General features: G+C 47.4%; 1 protein-coding gene across 2 annotated transcripts in view; it reads right to left on the bottom strand.

Annotated features, from left to right (window-relative positions):
• Positions 1-25,058, bottom strand: part of LOC147606445 (DNA-directed RNA polymerase 2A-like) — a 128,950-nt gene that overhangs the window by 25,568 nt on the left and 78,324 nt on the right. For both annotated transcript variants that reach the window (XM_086791846.1, XM_086791847.1), the window contains exons 9-13: positions 24,492-24,908; positions 24,332-24,382; positions 24,086-24,156; positions 23,667-23,751; positions 23,416-23,574 (exon numbers count right to left, since the gene is read on the bottom strand). In XM_086791846.1, coding sequence (XP_086647972.1) covers positions 23,416-23,574; positions 23,667-23,751; positions 24,086-24,156; positions 24,332-24,382; positions 24,492-24,908 — 783 coding nt within the window. The remainder of the gene's footprint in view (positions 1-23,415; positions 23,575-23,666; positions 23,752-24,085; positions 24,157-24,331; positions 24,383-24,491; positions 24,909-25,058) is intronic.

A 25,058-nucleotide genomic window follows, 5' to 3' on the forward strand; every position in this document is an offset into this window, starting at 1 on the left:
GAGTGATCTTCCGACGTCTCACACGGAGGAAGAAGCAAGTCTACCTAGCCAACCTCAAGAAGGAGTTGTACCAATTATTTCTAGGACAGCACTCCAAGGAGACCTGGAGGATCTTCCATGATCATCACCTACCAACCCCGATCACCTCACCCGACATACGGCATACCTACACCACGTCCCTGGACAACCACCCCTCCCTACCTACCTGAGCCTCGTCCAAGCACACCTCCCATGCGAGGGATGTGTTGGATCCACTTTTGGTTCATATGTTTAACAAGGCCTTATGTGAAGATTTCCCCACCAGTTAGTCTTCTAATACCATTGTGCCCATTTTGAAGGCAAGTGACCCCATGGACCTCGGTAACTTTAGGAATATTATGATTGGTCACACGTTGGCCAACATTTATGGATCGATCTTGGAGCATGAGCTCAGCAATGGGCCGAGGAGCAGAGACTCAAAGCACTAGGCAAGCAAGTTTCCAGAGGGGGGACACTCCACACTCCATCACATCTTCACGCTACGAGGGATCATTGAGGAGGGAGGGGAGAGCACACACGCGCCGGATATGCTGTTGCTTTGTGGATTTCCACAAGGCTTTTGACACCGTCCTATGAGCCAGATTAATGAGGAGACTTCAGGATATGGGAGTACCAGCAAATATGCTTTGGGGGATCCTCACACTTTACGAGTCTGTAATTGGCTGAGTACAAGCCCCAAGGGATGACTCAGGTGTCATACACAGCACTATCGAGGTGAAACAAGGCTGCCCCCTGTCTCCTACTCTATTTGGGCTATACACTGATGAGATATCTAACTACATAGATAGACAGGGAGGACGAGGAGCACGATTGGCATTACGGGCCTTTTGCAAGGACCGGTACCTCAATGTGAACCTTGGGAAGACCAAGGTTATGATCTTTAATACCTCCTCACAATGGATACGCAGATCCACACCGCAATTTACATATAGTGGGAAGCCTATGGAGCATGTGACCTCTTATGTATATCTTCGGATCACTTTTGATGGACCGCAGTTCTCTATGCGGACGGCAGCCGAAACAAGATTGATGCGTGGCTATGCTATCTTGGGCTCACTCCAGAGGCAATGCTCAAAAATACAGTTTCATGAGCCGAGGAAGAAGCTCTGGCCATTTGACACACTAGTCACACCTACAGTATCGAATGGAGCTCCCATAGTTGTCATCTACGATATCATACAGTTTGTACGATACGATACCATACAGGAAAATATGGTACGATATCTATTTTTTTCTTATCGTACGATAAAATACGGTGTTTTAAAAAAATACTTATAAACTTAGGTATTTCCACTTCGAGATATGGAGTATTTTAAAAAGGAGGGAAGCATCATAGTACAAAGGAAGCTCAAACAGCCATAGACAAGCAAAAAAAAAAAAGACCATTACCTCCCAAAAAAAATATCTTTTTGGTCGAAAAAGCCATGCGAGTCCGTACAGTATCGTATCGTACGATATTCTGTACGATATGGTGTCGTACGCCGTACGGAAACAACTATGGGAGCTCCCATCTGGGGTCCCAATTCGTACCACAAGAAGAGATTGAGGGGGGAGCCACCTGAGACACATAAGGAAGAAGTATATGATGGGTGGAAGCCGATGGAGAGCCCCCTAGTACACATGATTAGGAGTAAGCCATAAGTGCCACATGAGATTGTGCGAGCACAGATGGGGGCTGCACCGATCGTGATAGAGGCTCTATTCCAAACAGTGACATATAGGCACAGATTATGGGAGCTCCCACCATATAGATACCCTCGGCTTGCCCTAGAGTACTCGAGACAACTAGCACTAGACGGAAATATGCAGTGCTGGTATGCACAAGTGAGCACTTCAGTATACATGGCATGCAGATGGGGGCACTCCCCCTGCTTCAGTACAGCATAGAGGCCCCCTTCTTTGCTCCCAGCCGCACAGAGCTGAACAGGATCATCATGAAGGACATTGAGAGACTACATACTCATAGGACCTAGCGTTCACCCGTTTCGCCCTTGGGGACGAAGATGGCCTTCTACAAAGATTATCGTCTTCACTTGACAGAGGACGGTTTCATCATACGCCCATGCTACATGGGCACATATCTGTCATTTAGGGTGCAATGTGCGATTGGACAGATCCGCACCTCCTCCCATCAGTTGAGAGTGGAGACAGCCACATATGGGCCAGGGGCAACTGCACAAGAGAACATGATATGACAGCTTTGTCATACAGAGGCTGAGACAAAGGCCCACTATATTTACCGATGCTCGGTATGTTGGAACAGGGTTCCACAAGGATAGCTATGGGGGCTCATAGAGCTCCATGGATGAGATGTTAGAGAGAAAGAAAAAGAGAAATAGAGACATTAACAATGTTGAAAACAAAGACAAGCTGGGCACAACGAGCTTATGATTAATGGTTGTGAATCAATTGTTGGAACAGGGTTCCACACGAGCAGCTATGGGGGCTCATAGGGCTTCATGGATGAGATGTTACAGAGAGAGAAATAGAGAAATAGAGAGATAACAATGCTGAAAACAGAAACAAGCTAGGCACAATGAGCTTATGATTAATGGTTGTGAATCAACAAGTACAATGACCCTTTTGTAGGCAGGGAAGCCTTATCTTGTGACTCAACACAATCACACAAATGAACACATAGATGACACATGGCAACACTTATCTTATCCACTTATAAGGGGTGTTCACACCTAGACAGGTGTTCACACACACTTACTCATGAATAAGTGTACACACACACACAGGGTGGACACATACACAAGGACACACATAGGTGGACACTTACGAGTGCACACGAGAGACTCCGAAATACCGAACAAACCCCCCCTTCGGAGCGAAGATGGTGAGACCCTTACGCAAAGAAGTTACTACCACTCACCCCATCCACCCTGCCTCACCATCTACACCTCCCGTGCAGATCGTGAGGATAAGACCAAGGTAGCGGGACTAGCACTTAGTAATCCCGCTCACTATGGGACAAAAGCTGAAACAGAATCCTTTTGAAGCATTAAAACTTTATGCTAGCAAAGGACCACTGTTGGTTATTCTAGACCTTTTTTGTGGTTGAACATGATGAGATTGCACTGGAACAGTCTTGAACCAAGCAAGCCATGTTACCATATGGATTTCACTTTGAAGAATCGTTATGCTACCAAAGAGGATTTCAAAGATCGTTTGGAACAGATTGCAATTAGAAATCCAGTGACTTTTTATGTCATCAAGTAGGGTTTTCTTATGATGCAAAACCAAGTAATGTGTGACACAAGGAATTGAGGCCAAAGTAATGGAAGAGTGCCATGCTCCTCCCTACACATGGGGCATAGAGACACCTTGATTACACTTTAAACTTTGGAGAGCTACTTTTTATTGACCTAGTATGAGAAAGGACATTGGTTTATATGTTCGAGAATGTTTAGTTTTGTCAGATGATCAAGTTTTGAGCGACAAAAGCTAGCAGGATTATTGCACCCATTGAAAGAGTATTGCTATGGATTTACCTTTGGATTACCAAAGTCAGAAAATGGAAATGATGATATATGGACCTTTTCAAGATACCAAGAAGATCAACCATGTATGTCATCGGTTGGACCTTTCAGATCATTGGAGGATATATATATACCTAGATGAATCCAAGAACAAGCCCAAATTCACCTTTTAGGAACATGCATGTTATATACTCATGGTAGTCAACCCACAAGACTCTATAACTATCAACTCCATTATGCATAGTATGGACTAGATACTACGACATCCCCACTAACGTCATCAATGCCCAATAGTGGGTGTCGAACTCTCTATCAAGATATGCTCACACACACACACATAAGAGCATATATTCACACAAAGCCCTTTGTACTGAGTTTCTATCAAACCTCCGGATATGCAAGGCAGACTCAGCCATCATGAAGCCTAGCACTAAGGGAAGTAGCAAATAGAAAGAATTAGTACAGCAAATAAGTAGTTGATAGGACAAATGCACCGCTAAAGATAGAAAGAATAAGCACAATATCAACTACCGCAACTCGGACAAAAACTTCACAATGTGAAATTTGCACGTCCGCTAATACGGCTGACTTATATACCTAGATGAATCCAAGAACAAGCCCAAATTCACCTTTTAGGAACGTGCATGTTATATACTCATGGTAGTCAACCCACAAGATCATTTGAAGGAAACCCTAGTTAGTGTAAGGGAACACCAAAGAGAGCTATGCAAAATTGATAGGCTTAAAATAGGTAGTGGTGCTAGGAAAAGGTGAATCATGGCAACAAGCTAAATAAGAATAATTGAGTGTTGAATAATTGAAACAAGAGTTCTACAACTAACCATTTTCTTGCTCACACACACACATAAGAGCATATATTCACACAAAGCCCTTCGTACTGAGTTTCTGTCAAACCTCCGGAGATGCAGGGCAGACTTAGCCATAATGAAGCATATATTCACACAAAGCCCTTTGTATTAAGTTTCTGTCAAACCTCCAGAGATGCAGGGAAGAATCAGCCACAATGAAGCCTAGCACTAAGGGAAGTAGCGATTAGAAAGAATTAGTGCAGCAAATAAGTAGTTGATAGGGCAAATGCACCGCTAAAGATAGCTTGGACATGGATCTGGACTTGAACTTGACCTAGACTTGGTTTTGGATTTGATTTGGACTTGAAACTTGGACTTGGATTCATTGGATTTGGAATTGGTCCTAGCCCGATGAGAGATACTTGTGGGTCATCCCCGTGGTGTACACGACATCAGAGATCTCATGCCTCGACATCGATATCGACTTGGATATCCTACATCGGCATATCTGTTTGTTTTGTATTCATTGATTGTATTGATCCTGGCCAACATGCCCGGGGATTATTCCTGAATAAATTTTTGAAAGGGGACGGGGCATGTTCCCCGCTCAATGTGGTGTACTCTGCAAGATCCCTATTCCCTTCTATCTATATCTTTATCTCTTGGACACGTGGTTGTCGTCCTGCTCGCTAGTGCCCGTTTCCGTCTATGTGGTGTAACATAAGCCTTTTTTTGGCCTTAATAACTTTATTAATGTAAGCCCAGTGGGGCGTGCAATACATATACGTGTTCGCCGCGCATCATTTAAATGTATTTTTTAAAGGTTTCCCTAAACGTGTTGGCCAGGCAACGTTTACTAGCTTGCTAGTTTTACCCTTCATAGGAACAGAAGGAGACTTTTTTTTTGTCTTGTACTAGTTTGTTGGTCCCTTGGGTCATATTGGGCCCCCAATGGACGATAATACAATCTTCTTCTTCTTCTTCTTCTTCTTCTTCTTCTTCTCTCTCTCTCTCTCTCTCTCTCTCTCTCTCCAATGGCGTGAACCTGTTTGTGCCTCCCCCTGGCCCATGCCAGTGGTGGGTGGTCAACGTTCTGTTCATGTTGCACATTTCCCTGCTCGCCCTGCATATACCTGGCTTCCCTGCCCCTCCCTGTTTATGCTGCGCTCCGGTGGCCGGAGCCCTCTTCGCACTGTGTGCTTCCCTGCCGACACTGCGTTGCGCACTGACAACTGCATGTCGCTGGATCTGCACACGCTGTGTATACCTGGCTTCCTTGTCCAAACCACCTTTCAATCCCTGCCCGAATGCACCTCCCCCTCCTCCCATTTGCACTGTGCACATCCCTGCCCACGGCGCCACGCTATGCTGCGCACTGCCAGATGTGTATGTGCTGTGTAAAGCCTTCAACCCAGAGAAATAGACCTCCTTTTCAAAAACCACAGAACACATCTATTGGCTATGGTTTTTAGTGCCTTTCCCTCCAGTGACATTACACAGGTCATGATGTGATCTTTTACACAGACACATATAAGCCCTAAGAGGGCTACCTGATACGTTGGGATACCCTCTCCCTACATCTAAGGGAGAACATGGTTCAAGAGAAGTAAGCAGTACTGTTCAGGCCACACCTCGATAAGATGCTCACAATTTGGTCATGCGTGATGAGGCCAGCCATGCCCAGTGCCATGATAGTACGCATTGCAACTTGCTACTTCCGACCATACACATCTGCCTTTGCACAGGATATATTAGAGGAGGATCAGTCACCATACTCTACAATTTGCAGATATTGTGAAGTTTGCCCAACAAGGAAACATTCTCCTTTTGGGTGATTTCAATGCTTGGACAATGACTTTCATGTAGACCCAATGGTGCTTTTCAGAAATAGACCCGACGGAGTTGGGGATAAAGAGGATCTCAGAAGGCTATGCCCATTGGAGATGGGTTGTATAATGGGATGCTCCATTGGCCACGTGCTCATTCAAGGGAGAAAGGAGTGTGCTTCCCAATCTCCCCCTCCCTGTGCTAGGGCTACCCACTGGCCCCCTTCCCCTTCCTCTTCCTCTTTGTTGTGGAGGCCACAAGCAGTTTTCAGCGTTCACAAGTTACAAGCCTATCAGGGACTCAATGTAGCATGCAGCCAGTTTGATCGTGTAACCCGCAACAAGGCCTTCTTTACAAGCGACAGCAACTGTATGGAAGAGGGAGGCAACGTGATGGAGAAGGTCAAGGCGCAAAAACCAGGCGCCCAAGTTGCTGGAGAGACTAAGAAGCGCGCAGGTATAAGCAATGAAAACAATGCTCACGACATGCAACTGAAGGCAATTTTTGACAGCGTGCCAACTGAAGACTTAAGACAATTTTGATAAGGTTTATAAAACATTATAGAAAAGCGATGGGTTGCGCAAGTCTGAGATGATGTCGAGCATGTTGCACAAGATTGAGGTGCCGGCAGGCTCTAATAAGTAAGCCTCATTTCTCTTCATTTATCATATCTTCTTCCTTTCTCTCACAAACATTCACATGCCTTGCCCAAACAAAACCATGAGGAGATTCTGGCCCTGTAACTACTCTCTAATTTCATGGGATTCATATTGTAAATTCTGTACTATCCATGGACATGGGTGTTGGACACTACATGTAGCCATGGAATGCTTATGGTTTAGCTTCCCAATATGTGTATGCTAGTTGTATCTACGAGATCCTAGTTGCATAGAAGCATGTTAAGCATTTGATGGATCTTTGAGAACCAAATGCAATACATAATGCCATGGATATTTGATGGATCTTGGAGAGCCAAATACCATAGCCCTTGTAAATATCAAGTACATATGAATAGATAGAGTTTCCTCCCAAACATGTGTTTAAATGCATACATTTCTGTGCATGGCTTATTTTTATTTGCGTGTATTGTTTTGTTTGCATGGACAATGCTTGGATTTTATTACATGAGAAGCTCATGGATCTGGGGACGCCTGGATTGCAGCCATGGGTTAGTATGTTGCATAACCTCTCTTTAATTAACTTGTATTAATGGATTTGTACAGGAATAATTGACATTTTGAAGGCAGCCCACTCTTATGCGGGTTTTCTATCTCCATGCATGCATGACAGTCTAGCTAAGTATGGTTGATAAACTTCTTCTCCATGATGAGAAACCTCCATGCATGGTCAGAAACCCTCATGCATGTGACATGCATAGCTAGAAACCCCCATACATGCGACACGCATGGCCAGAAATCCTCATGCATGCAACATGCTGCATACGACATGCAAGCTTTTTCAGCTACATGCATGCATCATGCAATGCTTTATCTTTTCATGCACCTAAAAGTGTGCCATGCAAGCTTGTTTTTCTTAAAAGAAAAGCATGAACGCTCACTTTTCTCCAAATGAGTCATGCAAGCTAGTTAACTCAAAAAGAAAAGGATGCAAGTAAACTTTTCCTCCTCCTTTAGCTACACAAGTTGCTACTTTGCTAATAGCCATCCTTTGTGATCAAAAGACTTGCACAAATCTCTCTCTCCCACATCTTCTTATGAGCAATATCATCCACCCCTTCTCTTCTTGTATGCGCCACCTCCTAGGCTCTATAAATTCAGATTTCCAGCCTCATTCAAGACACTTCTTGGCCTTTGTTTATTGCTCTATCTAATGCACTTATTATAGGGTATTTTTCCAGCCATACCATAGTGTTTTTACCTCTCCAAGACACTTCAAAGCTGGCTGAATTCTGATTTCCAGAATTGAAAGTCTCGATTCAAGCTAGAGGAAGAAGAAGAAGACTATCTCTAAAGATTGAAGTTGTGGAAGAATCATCTTGGCTCCGGTCGCTACAAGTTCTATGCGAGAGAACCCTTGGTGAGTAATGGGCATTCTCCTAAGGCTGATTTTCAGCCACTAGATGGTTGATCTCATTGAAGTTAAGCTACATTTGCAGAAATTGGGATTGCTGGGCAATCTTGGCGAAGGGTGCTGGGCACCATATTGCTAGCTTGTAGCTAGGCTACTTGTGGGCAAATATAGTTTTTGTAAGTTGTTTTCATGTTCAATCATTTTGGAAGAAATGGTGGTGTATGCCTGGGCCAAGCCACCTATTTTATGTACTTGTAAAATTCTTACTCCCTTAAGGCAATACATATCCTTCAAGAAGGGGCGGGGGGGGGGGGGGGGGGGCGGGGAGAACAACCCATCTTCTCATCCCTAGTGCAATATCATTTCTTTTCAATACTTCCACATTGTATAATCAATCATTATGGCTATGTATGTGGGATATGGCATTGGTCAAGGATGATAATCTTGTGATTTCAGGACTAAATTTTGTATAACCACGCACCCGTTTGTGACAGGGCCCCGAAGAATAGACTTGGTGGACCCCCCCGCCCCCCCCCCCCCCCAACCATCTCATCAACACCACAAGAATAGGTGGAGGCCCGACACGCTTCATGGATAAGATGTTAGAGAGAGAGAGAGAGAAAAAGAGTAATAGAGAGACAATGCTGAAAACAGAGACAAGCTGGGCACAATGAGCTAATGATTATATACATATACCTAGATGACTCTAGGACCATGCACAATTCACCTTATAAGAATGTGCAATTTATAACCTCATGACAAGAGAATTAACCATCAACTCCATCATGCATAGTATGGCCTAGATACTACGACATCCCCACTAACGTCATCAGTGCCTAATGATTAATGCTTGTGAATCAACAAGTACAATGACCCTTTTTGTAGGCAAGAAAGCCTTATCTTTTGACTCGACACAATCACACAGCTGACACATGGCAACACTCATCTTATCCACTTATAAGGGGTGTTCACACCTAGACATGTGTTCACACACACTTACTCATGAATAAGTATACACATACACAGGGTGGACACATACACATGGACACACAAAGGTCGACACTTTTACGGGTGCACACATGAGACTCCGAAATACCCAAAACGGTAGACTATGAGATCAGGGGGAGGTTCCACTAATAAGTCTTACGAGATAGATTTGGAGCACTTTCTAGGATCATGGATTTCCCAGACCAGAGATGCATGGGGTTGTTCCTCCTGACGCTCCACACACACACGGAGTCCTAAACCAACTGCACCTGCCCAAGGACCAACATAGAGAGTTCTCACTGACTTCTTCCAGAAGCTAGAGCTCCGAGAGCAAATCCACCCAACAGGTTGACGCAGGAGCCCGGCCGAGAGGAGTGACACTAGACAGAGCCATAGAGCTATGCAGAGCCCGTCCACCCCCAACCCCGTGGTCCCCGCCCACGTTCGCGTCACCACAACCATCCTTTCCCACTACAAAAGGAGCTCCGAGAGCAGATCCACCCAACAGGTTGACGCAGGAGCCCGGCCGAGAGGAGTGACACTAGACAGAGCCATTGAGCTATGCAGAGCCCGTCCTCCCCCAACCCCGTGGTCCCCGCCCACGTTCGCATCACCACAACCATCATTTCACACTACAAAAGGACTTTCTCCCGCCAGCTTTACTACATTGGGTGCCATGATGCAACGCCCTATGCAGGATATTTTAGGGTGATGTGAGAGCTTGATGCTCTTTGTATTAGGATCAGCTTTGGCATTTCAGCTCTTGTTTCTTTCTTTTATTTTTAGTACCCATGATGATGTATTCCATGGACATGATGTAATTTTTGGTCTCATAGGCATAGTTACCAAAATCAGGAAACGTGAACGAACGCCCCCCCCCCCCCCCCCCCCCCCGCCCCCCCGGGGTATCTATGTGCTTGCCGGAAACGAAAATGATAACAGGTAGGAAACGGCACATATACGTGTTCGCCGCGCATCATTTAAATGTATTTTTTAAAGGTTTCCCTAAACGTGTTGGCCAGGCAACGTTTACTAGCTTGCTAGTTTTACCCTTCATAGTAACAGAAGGAGACTTTTTTTTTTGTCTTGTACTAGTTTGTTGGTCCCATGGGTCATATTTGGCCCCCAATGGACGATAATACAATCTTCTTCTTCTTCTCCTCTCTCTCTCTCTCTCTCTCTCTCTCTCTCTCTCTCTCTCTCTCTCTCTCTGCGCCCTTTCCCCACCAGTTCGCCTTTCGCCACTCTGCCCATTTCGCCTCTCTGCGCCCTTTCCCCACAGTTCGCGTTAGGCGTCATTTCGCCTGTCTGCCCGCCAGTTCGCTGCCCCCTTTCCCCACCGGCGTCATTTCGCCTGTCTGCCCGCCAGTTCGCAGGCAGAAACATAACTCTCTCTCTCTCTCTCTCTCTCTCTCTCTCTCTCTCTCTCCTCCCTGCCTGTGGGAAGGACTGCAGAGTGATTTGGAGGAATGGCCCCGAGTCTCCAAGAGAAACTCGAGGCCCTCAAGATGGCAATGAAGGCATTAATCAAGGAGAACAAGAAGACATCCGATTCCAACCTCAATGAGGTGGAAAACAAACTACACAAGCACATCATAGCTCTCGAAGCACGGGTCACGAACCTCGAACAAGAGAACACGGCACTCAAGGAGGAGGTGAGTGCATTGAAAGTGGAAATGGTAGCCATCAAGAATGCTGAGAAGGAAGAAGGGGAGATCAATGACAACACTCTCACGGCCATCAAAGAAGAGATCTCCAAGGAGATCACAAAGGACATGGAAGGAAAGCTCGAAGCCAAGCAGTCAGGATGGGTCGAGGTGGTGAAGAAGAACATCCGTAAAGAAGTGAGAGAGGAAACTCAAAGGGAAGAAAACCAAATCATTCACACCACCATTGAGGAGGAGAAGATGAGGCATGCCCGCCGCCTCAACATTCGAGTCACAGGTATAGCCGAGACACCCGACTCCACTCCCGAGAAAGATGGACAGCTTCTATGCATGAAGCTCGGCTACAAGGAAGAGCACCCTCTCCCCTTCACCAAAGCATGGAGAGCCGGGAAAGACTCAACACGCAAGCGAGCCCTCATCCTACAGTTTGCAGGAGAGACGGAGAGGGTCACCTTCATGAGGAAGAGGGTTACACTACGGGGTTTAGAGGGAGCTCCAATTTTCTTGGATGATGATCTCACGAGGATGCAGCTTGAGCATAGGAGAACTTGCATGCCACGAGTCTTACACGCGAGGAGAGAAGGCAAGAAGGCCTTCTATCGGGATGGTCGGGTCATCATTGATGGCCGGCCCATGGATTAGCGGTTTGGGGCCTATGGGACACAGACCAGGCCACTGACAGAGATACACATAGCAGTATGGATTTGTAATGGTTCACTATGGGTGCAGCCTGGACGACTGGAGCATGTTATGGTGGGGAGAGACATCATACTTCTGACAGAGACACATCAGAGCCCAGAGAGAGGGCTACCTCGAGTAGAGGGATTCCAGTGGGAGTCAGCATACAGGAGGACCACACGCCAAGGTACCTCGAGAGGGTCGGGGGGAGTAGCAGTCCTATTCAGACGGGAGCTACAGGGGAGACTGAGAGTGGTAGCACAGGATCCAGAGGCCAGATACATGTGGATCAGCTTACAGCTCTCACTAGACAGGGTTATATACATAGCTCTATGTTACTTTTCTCCATCAGGATCCTCCTATGTCATTACAGAGGACATGCCACAGGAGGAGGAGATAGGAGCCTCGCCATACACTTGTCTGTCAGAGGAGATTATGCATTATTCTACACTAGGGGAAGTATTTCTTACGGGCGACTTCAATGCCCACACACAGAGCAGACAGTGTGAGGTGTATGACTATGATGACATGGAGATCCTCCACCCTGTGGATCCAGAGGAGATAGGGGCTAGTCGGGCATCAGAGGACACTGGACCAGACAGAGGACATTATGGGGACCACTTACTAGAGTTGGGAGCCAGGCATCGTCTCGTTATTTATAACGGGATGCTACAGTGGCCGGGATCAGGAGGACTGACATGCTTCCCACATGGGGGTCATACACGGACCGGAGGCACGGTGGTAGACTACATTATGGGGTCTTTGGAGGCATCACAGCTTGTCACCTCATTCTCCATTCCACCTCGTCCTATTGGGGCAGATCATACATACTTGGCATTTTCACTAGCCGGATCACCAGTATCACCAGCCCCCCACATACCGACGCCACACACTACCATCTACTTCACACATGACATGGCAGACATATACACTGGCAGAGTAGAGGATGGGCTCCTACTCATGGATCCCCTGGCATCTATGGATACCATTACAGCCCAGCTCGCATCACTCCTACACACGGCTGCATTACAGAGCTTCCCACATCGTGTACACTCAGGAGAGCCTGCGAGACCTGGGACTATGCCCCAGAACAGATGGTATGATGACGAGTGCAGAGCCCTATACTCATGACTCCGCATACAGAGAGCCTTGGGAGCCATCACAGAGCAGGAGTCGAGGAGAGAGATGAGGAGACTTACTCGCCGCAAAAGGCGGGCCTTCGCAGAGATACAAGAGCTAGAGATCTTTCATTTCTTCATGAGTAGAGATAGCCCTGTCTCATGGCGGCACTTCAGAGAGCCCCGGACCCCGACACCTATTGCAGACCCACAGACATGGCACACATATGCAGAGGGTCTATACCATGCCCCACAGCAGCCACCTATACCTCAGCCACAGGAGCCTCGACCTACCACAGCTAGCTTCTTTACCCACTCGATGGTACAGGAAGCTATCCGCCGCCTACAGCATGGACGGGCCGCCGACCATATGGGCCTGCAGGGTGAGCATCTCATATATGCAGTAGATTCTTTAGCTCCTTTTCTTGCACACCTGTTTAACAGGGCACTAGCAGAGGGTTTGCCTGCGGAGTGGACGATGCACACCATTGTGCCGATTCACAAAACAGGGGATATGCTCGATCCGAGCAACTACAGGACGGTTATGGTTGGCCACGTGCTGGCCAAACTCTATGGTGCAGTGCTGGAGCAGGAGCTTAGCTTATATGCTGAGCGAGCAGGTTTACGCTCATCAGGGCAGGCAGGCTTCAGGAGAGCTTTCTCTACCACTGACCATGTATTCACTTTGAGATGTATGATTGATCAGGCCAGAGTGAGGAAGAGAAAGCTCTATTGCTGCTTTGTGGATTTCCGCAAGGCATTTGACACAGTACCACGAGAGAGGCTCTTTCAGCGCCTGCAGTCTCTTGGCATACCAGCAGATATGACATGGGGCATCTATGCATTATATGAGCAGGTTTTTGGGCGAGTCAGATGTCCAGGAGGTATGTCCGAGACTATTGCTAGCACCATTGGTGTGAAGCAAGGATGCCCACTTTCCCCCACGCTATTTGGGTTATACATTGATGAGGTGGCTGACTTCATTACACGGGGAGGCGGAGATGGAGTTGATTTAGCAGGTACCTCAGTACATATTATGCTCTATGCTGATGATATTGTATTAGTGTCTGAGTCCCCAGGTGGTCTACAGCAGCATCTACATGCACTCGATGATTTCTGCACACAGAGGTGTCTTACTGTGAACCTTGGGAAAACCAAGGTTATGGTCTTTCATACATCGAGACACGGCAAGAGTCAGCTGACATTCACTCTCGCAGGATGCCAGGTGGAGGTGGTGACATCATACGTGTACCTAGGGGTTACCTTCTCTGCAGCAGCCACACGCTTCACCATGGGTTCAGCAGCCAGAGCTAGATTGACACGGGGATATGCAGCATTGGCTATGCTAGAGAGACAGTGCCACCAGGCGCATTTTCAGGAGCCCCGGACGAAGGGGTGGCTATTTGACACATTAGTCACACCGGCATTGATGTATGGAGCAGCAGTATGGGCGCCAGGCCTTGCTACCCATTGGTGGACACAGATAGAGAGACCACAGGCCCTCATGATGGCACGCATGATACGCAGCAAACCGTCAGTACCTCATGACATTATCCGAGCAGAGTTTGCTGCGCCTCCTATGATGGTAGAGGCCATATTTCAGACTATATGCCTGCTAGACAGATTCAGAGAGATGCCACAGGACAGATTATCATACAGAGCTTTTCAGGCATCTAGACAGTTGGCTGAGGCAGGAGACAGAGGATCATGGTATGCACAGGTCACACATTGGTTCTCACAGCATGGCCTAGACATGGATCATCTACCACCATTCCAGTATGACAGGGATGCACCACATATCCGTCTCTCTCATAGTGAGAGGAACAGAGTATTGAGACAGGATCTATGGCAGCTCTATACACGAGAGACATGGATATCACCTACACAGCCTCTTCCACCGAAGATGCTATACTACAGAGATCACTTCATGAGTATCACTGATGATGGATTTATAGAGAGGCCTAGATACATGGAGGACTTTTTACCACACGGCTCCCGAGTGGCTATTGGTCAGCTCAGAGTTTCATCACACCGATTGGAGATTGAGACTGGCAGAGCAGCACGGATCCCCCGAGAGGAGAGGGTATGCAGATTGTGCAGAGAGGAGGTGGAGAGTGAGGAGCATTATGTATGCAGATGCAGAGCATATACAGCCATCAGAGAGAGATATCCCATTTTATTCAGAGAGCCACATTCCCTACGCCAGATCTTTGAGGCAGCAGACCAGCGCATACTGGGGAGATACATTCTAGACATACAGCGCCATAGAGAGACATTATTACAGGCTCAGAGAGCTCCAGAGGGGGGGCGACAGACACAGATTACTACATTTTTTCAGAGATCCATACCCCTCCCAGCCTCTACACGGCACGGAATTACTCTCCAGAGAGCAGAGACACTTAGAGCCCGGAGGAGACAGAGGACACCTGGCTTTCGGACACCACGCCTATACCAGAGAGAGATGACAGAGATCAGAGCTCAGTTTCACAGAGAGGATGCGGAGCGACTGGCTCGCTTCAGAGCACACCCAGGCATGTTCTTCAGGGAGCTGTGGACACCCCCTTCACTGATGTATACCATTTTATACCCCCAGTATGGTACAGGATGGAGCTAGCTAGGTTGCATATCATGATTGTATACTCCATGCATATAGCTTTGCATTCTCCTAGTAATAGAGCTCCATCCCCTGCACACCCAGATTCAGCTTTTTTATTCAGTACTTTTTCATTTTGTTGGGATGACAGAGGATACCCCATACATGTACTCCGATTTGTCTCATAGGCCGAGTTCGGTCTTTTGGAAGACGTTAATAAAATCTCTCTCTCTCTCTCTCTCTCTCTCTCTCTCTCTCTCTCTCTCTCTCTCCACCCACCCTTGCCCAGGCCCCCAAGGCAGCAACATAACTCTCTCTCTCTCTCTCTCCTCCCTGCCTGTGGGAAGGGACTGCAGAGTGATCTGGCGGAATGGCCCCGAGTCTCCAAGAGAAACTCGAGGCCCTCAAGATGGCAATGAAGGCACTAATCAAGGAGAACAAGAAGACATCCGACTCCAACCACAATGAGGTGGAAAACAAACTACACAGGCACATCATAGCCCTTGAAGCACGGGTCACGAACCTCGAACAAGAGAACACGGCACTCAAGGAGGAGGTGAGTGCATTGAAAGTGGAAATGGTAGCCATCAAGAATGGTGAGAAGGAAGAAGGGGAGATCAATAACAACACTCTCACGGCCATCAAAGAAGAGATCTCCAAGGAGATCACAAAGGACATGGAGGGAAAGCTCGAAGCCAAGCAGTCAGGATGGGTCGAGGTGGTGAAGAAGAACATCCGTAAAGAAGTGAGGGAGGAGACTCAAAGGGAAGAACACCAAATCATTCACACCACCATTGAGGAGGAGAAGATGAGGCATGCCCGCCGCCTCAACATTCGAGTCACAGGTATACCCGAGACACCCGACTCCACTCCCGAGAAAGATGGACAGCTTCTATGCATGAAGCTCGGCTACAAGGAAGAGCACCCTCTCCCCTTCACCAAAGCATGGAGAGCCGAGAAAGACTCAACACGCAAGCGAGCCCTCATCCTACAGTTTGCAGGAGAGACGGAGAGGGTCACCTTCATGAGGAAGAGGGTCATACTACGGGGTTTACAGGGAGCTCCTATTTTCTTGGATGATGATCTCACGAGGATGCAGCTTGAGCATAGGAGAACTTGCATGCCACGAGTCTTACACGCGAGGAGAGAAGGCAAGAAGGCCTTCTATCGGGATGGTCGGGTCATCATTGATGGCCGGCCCATGGATTAGCGGTTTGGGGCCTATGGGACACAGACCAGGCCACTGACAGAGATACACATAGCAGTATGGAACTGTAATGGTTCACTATGGGTGCAGCCTGGACGACTGGAGCATGTTATGGTGGGGAGAGACATCATACTTCTGACAGAGACACATCAGAGCCCAGAGAGAGGGCTACCTCGAGTAGAGGGATTCCAGTGGGAGTCAGCATACAGGAGGACCACACGCCAGGGTACCTCGAGAGGGTCGGGGGGAGTAGCAGTCCTATTCAGACGGGAGCTACAGGGGAGACTGAGAGTGGTAGCACAGGATCCAGAGGCCAGATACATGTGGATCAGCTTACAGCTCTCACTAGACAGGGTTATATACATAGCTCTATGTTACTTTTCTCCATCAGGATCCTCCTATGTCATTACAGAGGACATGCCACAGGAGGAGGAGACAGGAGCCTCGCCATACACTTGTCTGTCAGAGGAGATTATGCATTATTCTACACTAGGGGAAGTATTTCTTACGGGCGTCTTCAATGCCCATACACAGAGCAGACAGTGTGAGGTGTATGACTATGATGACATGGAGATCCTCCACCCTGTGGATCCAGAGGAGATAGGGGCTAGTCGGGCATCAGAGGACACTGGACCAGACAGAGGACAGGGCAGACATGCTTCCCACATGGGGGTCATACACGGACCGGAGGCAAGGTGGTAGACTACATTATGGGGTCTTTGGAGGCATCACAGCTTGTCACCTCATTCTCCATTCCACCTCGTCCTATTGGGGCAAATCATACATACTTGGCATTTTCACTAGCTGGATCACCAGTATCACCAGCCCCCCACATATCGACGCCACACACTACCATCTACTTCACACATGACATGGCAGACATATACACTGGCAGAGTAGAGGATGGGCTCCTACTCATGGATCCCCTGGCATCTATGGATACCATTACAGCCCAGCTGGAATCACTCCTACACACGGCTGCATTACAGAGCTTCCCACATCGTGTACACTCAGGAGAGCCTGCGAGACCTGGGACTATGCCCCAGAACAGATGGTATGATGACGAGTGCAGAGCCCTATACTCACGGCTCCGCATACAGAGAGCCTTGGGAGCCATCACAGAGCAGGAGTCGAGGAGAGAGATGAGGAGACTTACTCGCCGCAAAAGGCGGGCCTTCGCAGAGATACAGGAGCTAGAGATCTTTCATTTCTTCATGAGTAGAGATAGCCCTGTCTCATGGCGGCACTTCAGAGAGCCCCGGACCCCGACACCTATTGCAGACCCACAGACATGGCACACATATGCAGAGGGTCTATATCATGCCCCACAGCAGCCACCTATACCTCAGCCACAGGAGCCTCGACCTACCACAGCTAGCTTCTTTACCCACTCGATGGTACAGGAAGCTATCCGCCGCCTACAGCATGGACGGGCCGCCGACCATATGGGCCTGCATGGTGAGCATCTCATATATGCAGTAGATTCTTTAGCTCCTTTTCTTGCACACCTGTTTAACAGGGCACTAGCAGAGGGTTTGCCTGCGGAGTGGACGATGCACACCATTGTGCCGATTCACAAAACAGGGGATATGCTCGATCCGAGCAACTACAGGACGGTTATGGTTGGCCACGTGCTGGCCAAACTCTATGGTACAGTGCTGGAGCAAGAGCTTAGCTTATATGTTGAGCGAGCAGGTTTACGCTCATCAGGGCACGCAGGCTTCAGGAGAGCTTTCTCTACCACTGACCATGTATTCACTTTGAGATGTATGATTGATCAGGCCAGAGTGAGGAAGAGAAAGCTCTATTGCTGCTTTGTGGATTTCCGCAAGACATTTGACACAGTACCACGAGAGAGGCTCTTTCAGCGCCTGCAGTCTCTTGGCATACCAGCAGATATGACATGGGGCATCTATGCATTATATGAGCAGGTTTTTGGGCGAGTCAAATGTCCAGGAGGTATGTCCGAGACTATTGCCAGCACCATTGGTGTGAAGCAAGGATGCCCACTTTCCCCCACGCTATTTGGGTTATACATTGATGAGGTGGCTCACTTCATTACACGGGGAGGCGGAGATGGAGTTGATTTAGCAGGTACCTCAGTACATATTATGCTCTATGCTGATGATATTGTATTAGTGTCTAAGTCTCCAGGTGGTCTACAGCAGCATCTACATGCACTCGATGATTTCTGCACACAGAGGTGTCTTACTGTGAACCTTGGGAAAACCAAGGTTATGGTCTTTCATACATCGAGACACGGCAGGAGTCAGCTGACATTCACTCTCGCAGGATGCCAGGTGGAGGTGGTGACATCATACGTGTACCTAGGGGTTACCTTCTCTACAGCAGCCACACGCTTCACCATGGGTTCAGCAGCCAGAGCTAGATTGACACGGGGATATGCAGCATTGGCTATGCTAGAGAGACAGTGCCACCAGGCGCATTTTCAGGAGCCCCGGACGAAGGGGTGGCTATTTGACACATTAGTCACACCGGCATTGATGTATGGAGCAGCAGTATGGGCGCCAGGCCTTGCTACCCATTGGTGGACACAGATAGAGAGACCACAGGCCCTCATGATGGCACGCATGATACGCAGCAAACCGTTAGTACCTCATGACATTATCCGAGCAGAGTTTGCTGCGCCTCCTATGATGGTAGAGGCCATATTTCAAACTATATGCCTGCTAGACAGATTCAGAGAGATGCCACAGGACATATTATCATACAGAGCTTTTGAGGCATCTAGACAGTTGGCTGAGGCAGGAGACAGAGGATCATGGTATGCACAGGTCACACATTGGTTCTCACAGCATGGCCTAGACATGGATCATCTACCACCATTCCAGTATGACAGGGATGCACCACATATCCGTCTCTCTCATAGTGAGAGGAACAGAGTATTGAGACGAGATCTATGGCAGCTCTATACACGAGAGACATGGATATCGCCTACACAGCCTCTTCCACCGAAGATGCTATATACTACAGAGATCACTTCATGAGTATCACTGATGATGGATTTATAGAGAGGCCTAGATACATGGAGGGCTTCTTACCACACGGCTCCCGAGTGGCTATTGGTCAGCTCAGAGTTTCATCACACCGATTGGAGATTGAGACTGGCAGAGCAGCACGGATCCCCCGAGAGGAGAGGGTATGCAGATTGTGCAGAGAGGAGGTGGAGAGTGAGGAGCATTATGTATGCAGATGCAGAGCATATACAGCCATCAAAGAGAGATATCCCATTTTATTCAGAGAGCCACATTCCCTACGCCAGATCTTTGAGGCAGCAGACCAGCGCATACTGGGGAGATACATTCTAGACATACAGCGCCACAGAGAGACATTATTACAGGCTCAGACAGCTCCAGAGGGGGGGGCGACAGACACAGATTACTACATTTTTTCAGAGATCCATCCCCCTCCCAGCCCCTACACGGCAGGGAATTACTCTCCAGAGAGCAGAGACACTTAGAGCCCGCAGGAGACAGAGGACAGCTGGCTTTCGGACACCACGCCTATACCAGAGAGAGATGACAGAGATCAGAGCTCAGTTTCACAGAGAGGGTGCGGAGCGACTGGCTCGCTTCAGAGCACACCCAGGCATGTTCTTCAGGGAGCTGTGGACACCCCCTTCACTGATGTATACCATTTTATACCCCCAGTATGGTACAGGATGGAGCTAGCTACGTTGCATATCATGATTGTATACTCCATGCATATAGCTTTGCATTCTCCTAGTAGTAGAGCTCCATCCCCTGCACACCCAGATTCAGCTTTTTTGTTCAGTACTTTTTCATTTTGTTGGGATGACAGAGGATACCCCATACAGGTACTCCGATTTGTCTCATAGGCCGAGTTCGGTCTTTTGGAAGACGTTAATAAAATCTTTCTTTCTTTCTTTCTTTCTTTCTTTCTTTCTCTCTTGCCAGTGGCGTGAACCTGTTTGTGCCTCCCCCTGGCCCATGCCAGTGGTGGGTGGTCACCGTTCTGTTCATGTTGCACATTTCCCTGCTCGCCCTGCATATACCTGGCTTCCCGGCCCCTCCTTGTTTATGCTGCGCTCCGGTGGCCGGAGCCCTCTTCGCACTGTGTGCTTCCCTGCCGGCACTGTGTTGCGCACTGACAGCTGCATGTCGCTGGATCTGTACATGCTGTGTATACCTGGCTTCCTTGTCCAAACCACCCTTCAATCCCTGCCCGAATGCACCTCCCCCTCCTCCCATTTGCACTGTGCACATCCCTGCCCACGCTACGCTGCGCACTGCCAGAGGTGTATGTGCTGTGTAAAGCCTTCAATCCCAGAGAAATAGACCTCTTTTTCAAAAACCACAGAACACATCTATTGGCTATGGTTTTTAGTGCCTTTCCCTGCAGTGACATTACACAGGTCATGATGTGATCTTTTACACAGACACATATAAGCCCTAAGAGGGCTACCTGATACGTTGGGATACCCTCTCCCTACATCTAAGGGAGAACATGGTTCAAGAGAAGTAAGCAGTACTGTTCAGGCCACACCTCGATAAGATGCTCACAATTTGGTCATGCGTGATGAGGCCAGCCATGCCCAGTGCCATGATAGTACGCACTGCAACTTGCTACTTCCCACCATACACATCTGCCTTTGCACAGGATATATGAGAGGAGGATCAGTCACCATACTCTACAATTTGCAGATATTGTGAGGATTGCCCAACAAGGAAACATTCTCCTTTTGGGTGATTTCAATGCTTGGACAATCAGCAGACAGGTTCACATGTATGACTTTCATGTAGATCCAATGATGCTTTTCAGAAATAGACCCGACGGAGTTGGGGATAAAGAGGATCTCAGAAGGCTATGGCCATTGGAGATGGGTTGTATAATTGGATGCTCCATTGGCCATGTGCTCATTCAAGGGAGAAAGGAGTGTGCTTCCCAATCTCCCCCTCCCTGTGCTAGGACTGGCCCCCTTCCTCTTCCTTTTCCTCTTTGTTGTGGAGGCCACAAGCAGTTTTTAGCGTTCACAAGTTACAAGACTATTAGGGACTCAATGTAGCATGCAGCCAGTTTGATCGTGTAACCCAGAGCAAGGCCTTCTTTACACCTTTTCCTTTAGTGAGCTTAAGCAATCCGCTTTAATCTTTATACTCGAGTGTTGCATCCCGACCGGTATAGGGCTAGGGCGCGGAACACATGGAATTACTGTCCATTGATTCCACATAAATACTACCGTCTGAGTCCATGAAGTTCCAGTAAACTTGCATACTTTTTTTGAAAAAAAGCAGTAGTAAAAGGTGAGGATTTGACGGGTTGGAAAGAATTGAAAGGTTTAGAGAAGATCTTGCAAATCCCACGTGAACGAGAGCTTAATAATGACCGGCACAAAAACTGGGCTCCCAGCACTTGGAGAGCGTTGTGAGAGATGCTTGAGAGACTTCCAAGAAATATAAAACAATGAGAGTATAAAGCCTTTTATACGAGTTTTTTTTTTTAAGAGTGGCAAGATAAGTTACTCATCGAGTAATGGACTTTTCACAATGGTTCTATGTCAGATACTCCTTGGGAGAGTCTAGTGAAGACCTTACATTAAACATTATCCTCCCTCAGGGGATACTGGATAACGTGCTCTGATTTGTGATCTCAGCATCATCATCCCACATGGGACCCTCAACGATGCTTTTGTAGTCACGTGCCAGCATATCCACTAGTAGAAGATAGGGAACCCGATGGCTTCAGAGTCCTTTGATGGGAGGCACACGGCAATCTGACCTTACGCTCAGGGGTGGTTTGAGGTACCAAACCTATGGTTGGGTGGTAAGTTGCTAGCCATGATCTATCGTGGTCACGCAATAAGTTCGACGTCAGGCCTATGGAAACCTTGCTAGGGTTTCTCACGTATGTCCTCTGTCTTGATCCACAGTGGTTCTATGTCAGATAATCCTTGGGACGGTCTAGTGAAGACCTTACAACAAGAGATAGAGATGAAGAGATAGACATGAAAGATAGAGAGTCGACACCAGAGTGGGTCCCAACTACCCACTTACGGGACCCTTCCCACAAGCAAGAGATCATTTTCTTGCAAAGAGGGTTACACAGACTTGTGCCACATGCACGACAAGACTAAACCCTAAAGACTTAGATGGTACCTTGCGACTTGTCCCTTGGACTAGGGCTCACAACATATTCTTGACCCATTAGAAAGATGTCCTACATGTCTTGACTACGCAAAATGTCCACGTGGCACCCTAACACAGGAGGTGCACGTGGCAAGGTGCAACAAACTAGATGCCCAAGACCCTCTGATCTGAGGAAATGCTCCACCCAACAGCTTCAGATCCAAGAGATCCTCTAGAGACACAGAAGTGCCCCTCCAGAGGCAATGGATGTGGAGAGCCTCTATATAGAATGGCTGTCAAGGACCCACTTTGATCCCCTCACATTGTAGCATTGTAGCATTGTACCATTAAGCACTTACACGGCTGTTTTATCTTTTAGCTCTAGTTGGGTTTTTTATGTTTTTTCTATGTTTCAGCCACTTGGTGGACACACTGTAACTGTTAACACTATTTGTCTCATAAACCCTTCAGTCTTTTGTAGACATTAATAGAAATCTGTCTCTCTAACTCCACCATCAGATCGGTTCTGGCCGAGGCAGGTATCGACATTAGCTGATCACAGCATATCTCACTCTACACAGGATCATCTGTTGATCACATGTACTGTCACATGTTTTCATCTTACTTTTTCTTTCAGTTTTCCATGGCTCAGTATATCCATGGTACCATTGTATTACTTTTGGTCTCATAGGCCCTTGGGGTCTTCCGTAGACGTTAATATAACTCTCTCTCTCTCTCTCTCTCTCTCTCTCTCTCTCTCTCTCTCTCAGAAAGAAACACACACACACACACACATTTTATAAAACTTTATCAAGAAAGAAACAAATTTTAAAAATCTTTACTAAAAAATCAAACAGCAGAACTTACTTTTGCTGCATATGCTGATGCATAAAACAACTGATTATTATCATTGTCCTTGTCCTTGCCTCTTTCTTCGAGCCTACTAAGAATTTGGGCTCTGGCCCCAACAAACGTTACGCCATAGACTGAGGTCATGACAGTCTGCTTAACAAGCTTCCGGTCGACCTACAAAGGAAAATTTGAACAGGTGACAAGGCGCCCATAACTTCATAGACTACTAGTACTTACAGTATTGTCTATGTCGCCAAACTACTCACATGCCCAACCAGAGCCCGTGCAAACTCTGCATCTCGAAACACTGAAGGGTCTTCAAGAGCATCTCTCTCCATGATTTGCCGGACCCTGCAGTAAAGCTAACAAAACATTAGAATTTGGTTTGAAACAAGACAGAGCTGCATCATGTCACCGGTCACATCAGTATTCCTTATTTTACCAACCCATCCATCAGCCCATCTCCATCACGGTGCCCGACCACTGCTCTGGATGCATGCAATCAGTAACATGCAATTAGGAATAGACTGTAGGTTGGCCATTCCCTGAAATGTGAGTTGCAGCTTTTCTGCCTCCAGCTTTAAGAGAAATGGGCCGTTCCCAGCATCCATTCCCTTCCTCATAAACCCATCAAATAGCTAAGAATTCATAAAAATTTATGAAGTCTCCAAAGAGGACAATCTACCTGTGAGCAATTCCAGAGTACACATCACAAGGCTTTTCTCCAGCAACAAGGTTTACGGATTCAGCTCCTGCCTGCAATATTAAAAAACGGCCAAAGCAACCATTTTAGACAACATACAATCCTGTAGCATAGAAAAAAGATGAAGCACACACCTGCACATAAAGAAGCCTTTCAGAGCAGCATTACAGTTCCTGGAAACATGAAAGCTAAAAGCATGATAATGTTCCAACAAAGAAACTGACTTACAATATCCCTCCCTAAAGCTGCATAATGTTGAAGCCCATTGCATGAGCCATCCTGTAACAGACACAGGGTCGAACACACCAAATGTTTTAAAGTACACCCTCCACACTGTAGAAACAGCAATATGTAAGCACAGCATACAACCAAAGGTACATCAAAGGACCTGTTGCACGGGTGTATGGCAAATGAAATTCTCAACATCATTGGACTCAAGAGCATCCCTCAAGCTCATGCATGCTGCCAAGCATTGAAAAGGGTCCTCAGCTTTCAGCCACCATCTCTTTCCCTCTAGCGGTTGCACTGCCGAGTCCTTGATATCATCAAGGTTGTCATCAACAAATGCAATGCGGCCATCAAAGGAAAGTTTGTCCACACCACCCGCAAACACATTTGCAAGATGTATCTTCAACCACTGGAGCCCAGTGCATCCCAATGGGCGGCCTTCCCCGAACTCTAACAGCCCACGACAGAGGTCTGACCCCAGATGATTCAAATATGGATGCATAGGGTACGCACGCCCCCGGAAATCTAGATTGTGAGGATAGTAGAACTTCGATTCCTTCTTATACTTGCGTGCAACCTGCACAGTGCAAATGTACTTCAATTCACCATCAGTGGTACCCTAGAAAATGGTAACAAGAGAATGAATCACAAAAAAAAAAAAAAAAAAATAGCAACTGAATGGAAACCCTAGGATCCACATTTATGCCAACACATTATCCAAAAGCCT

This window comes from Cibotium barometz, chromosome 57 (genome assembly GCF_041138505.1).
Source record: "Cibotium barometz isolate CiBa-2024 chromosome 57, ASM4113850v1, whole genome shotgun sequence".
Lineage (NCBI taxonomy): Eukaryota > Viridiplantae > Streptophyta > Polypodiopsida > Cyatheales > Cibotiaceae > Cibotium > Cibotium barometz.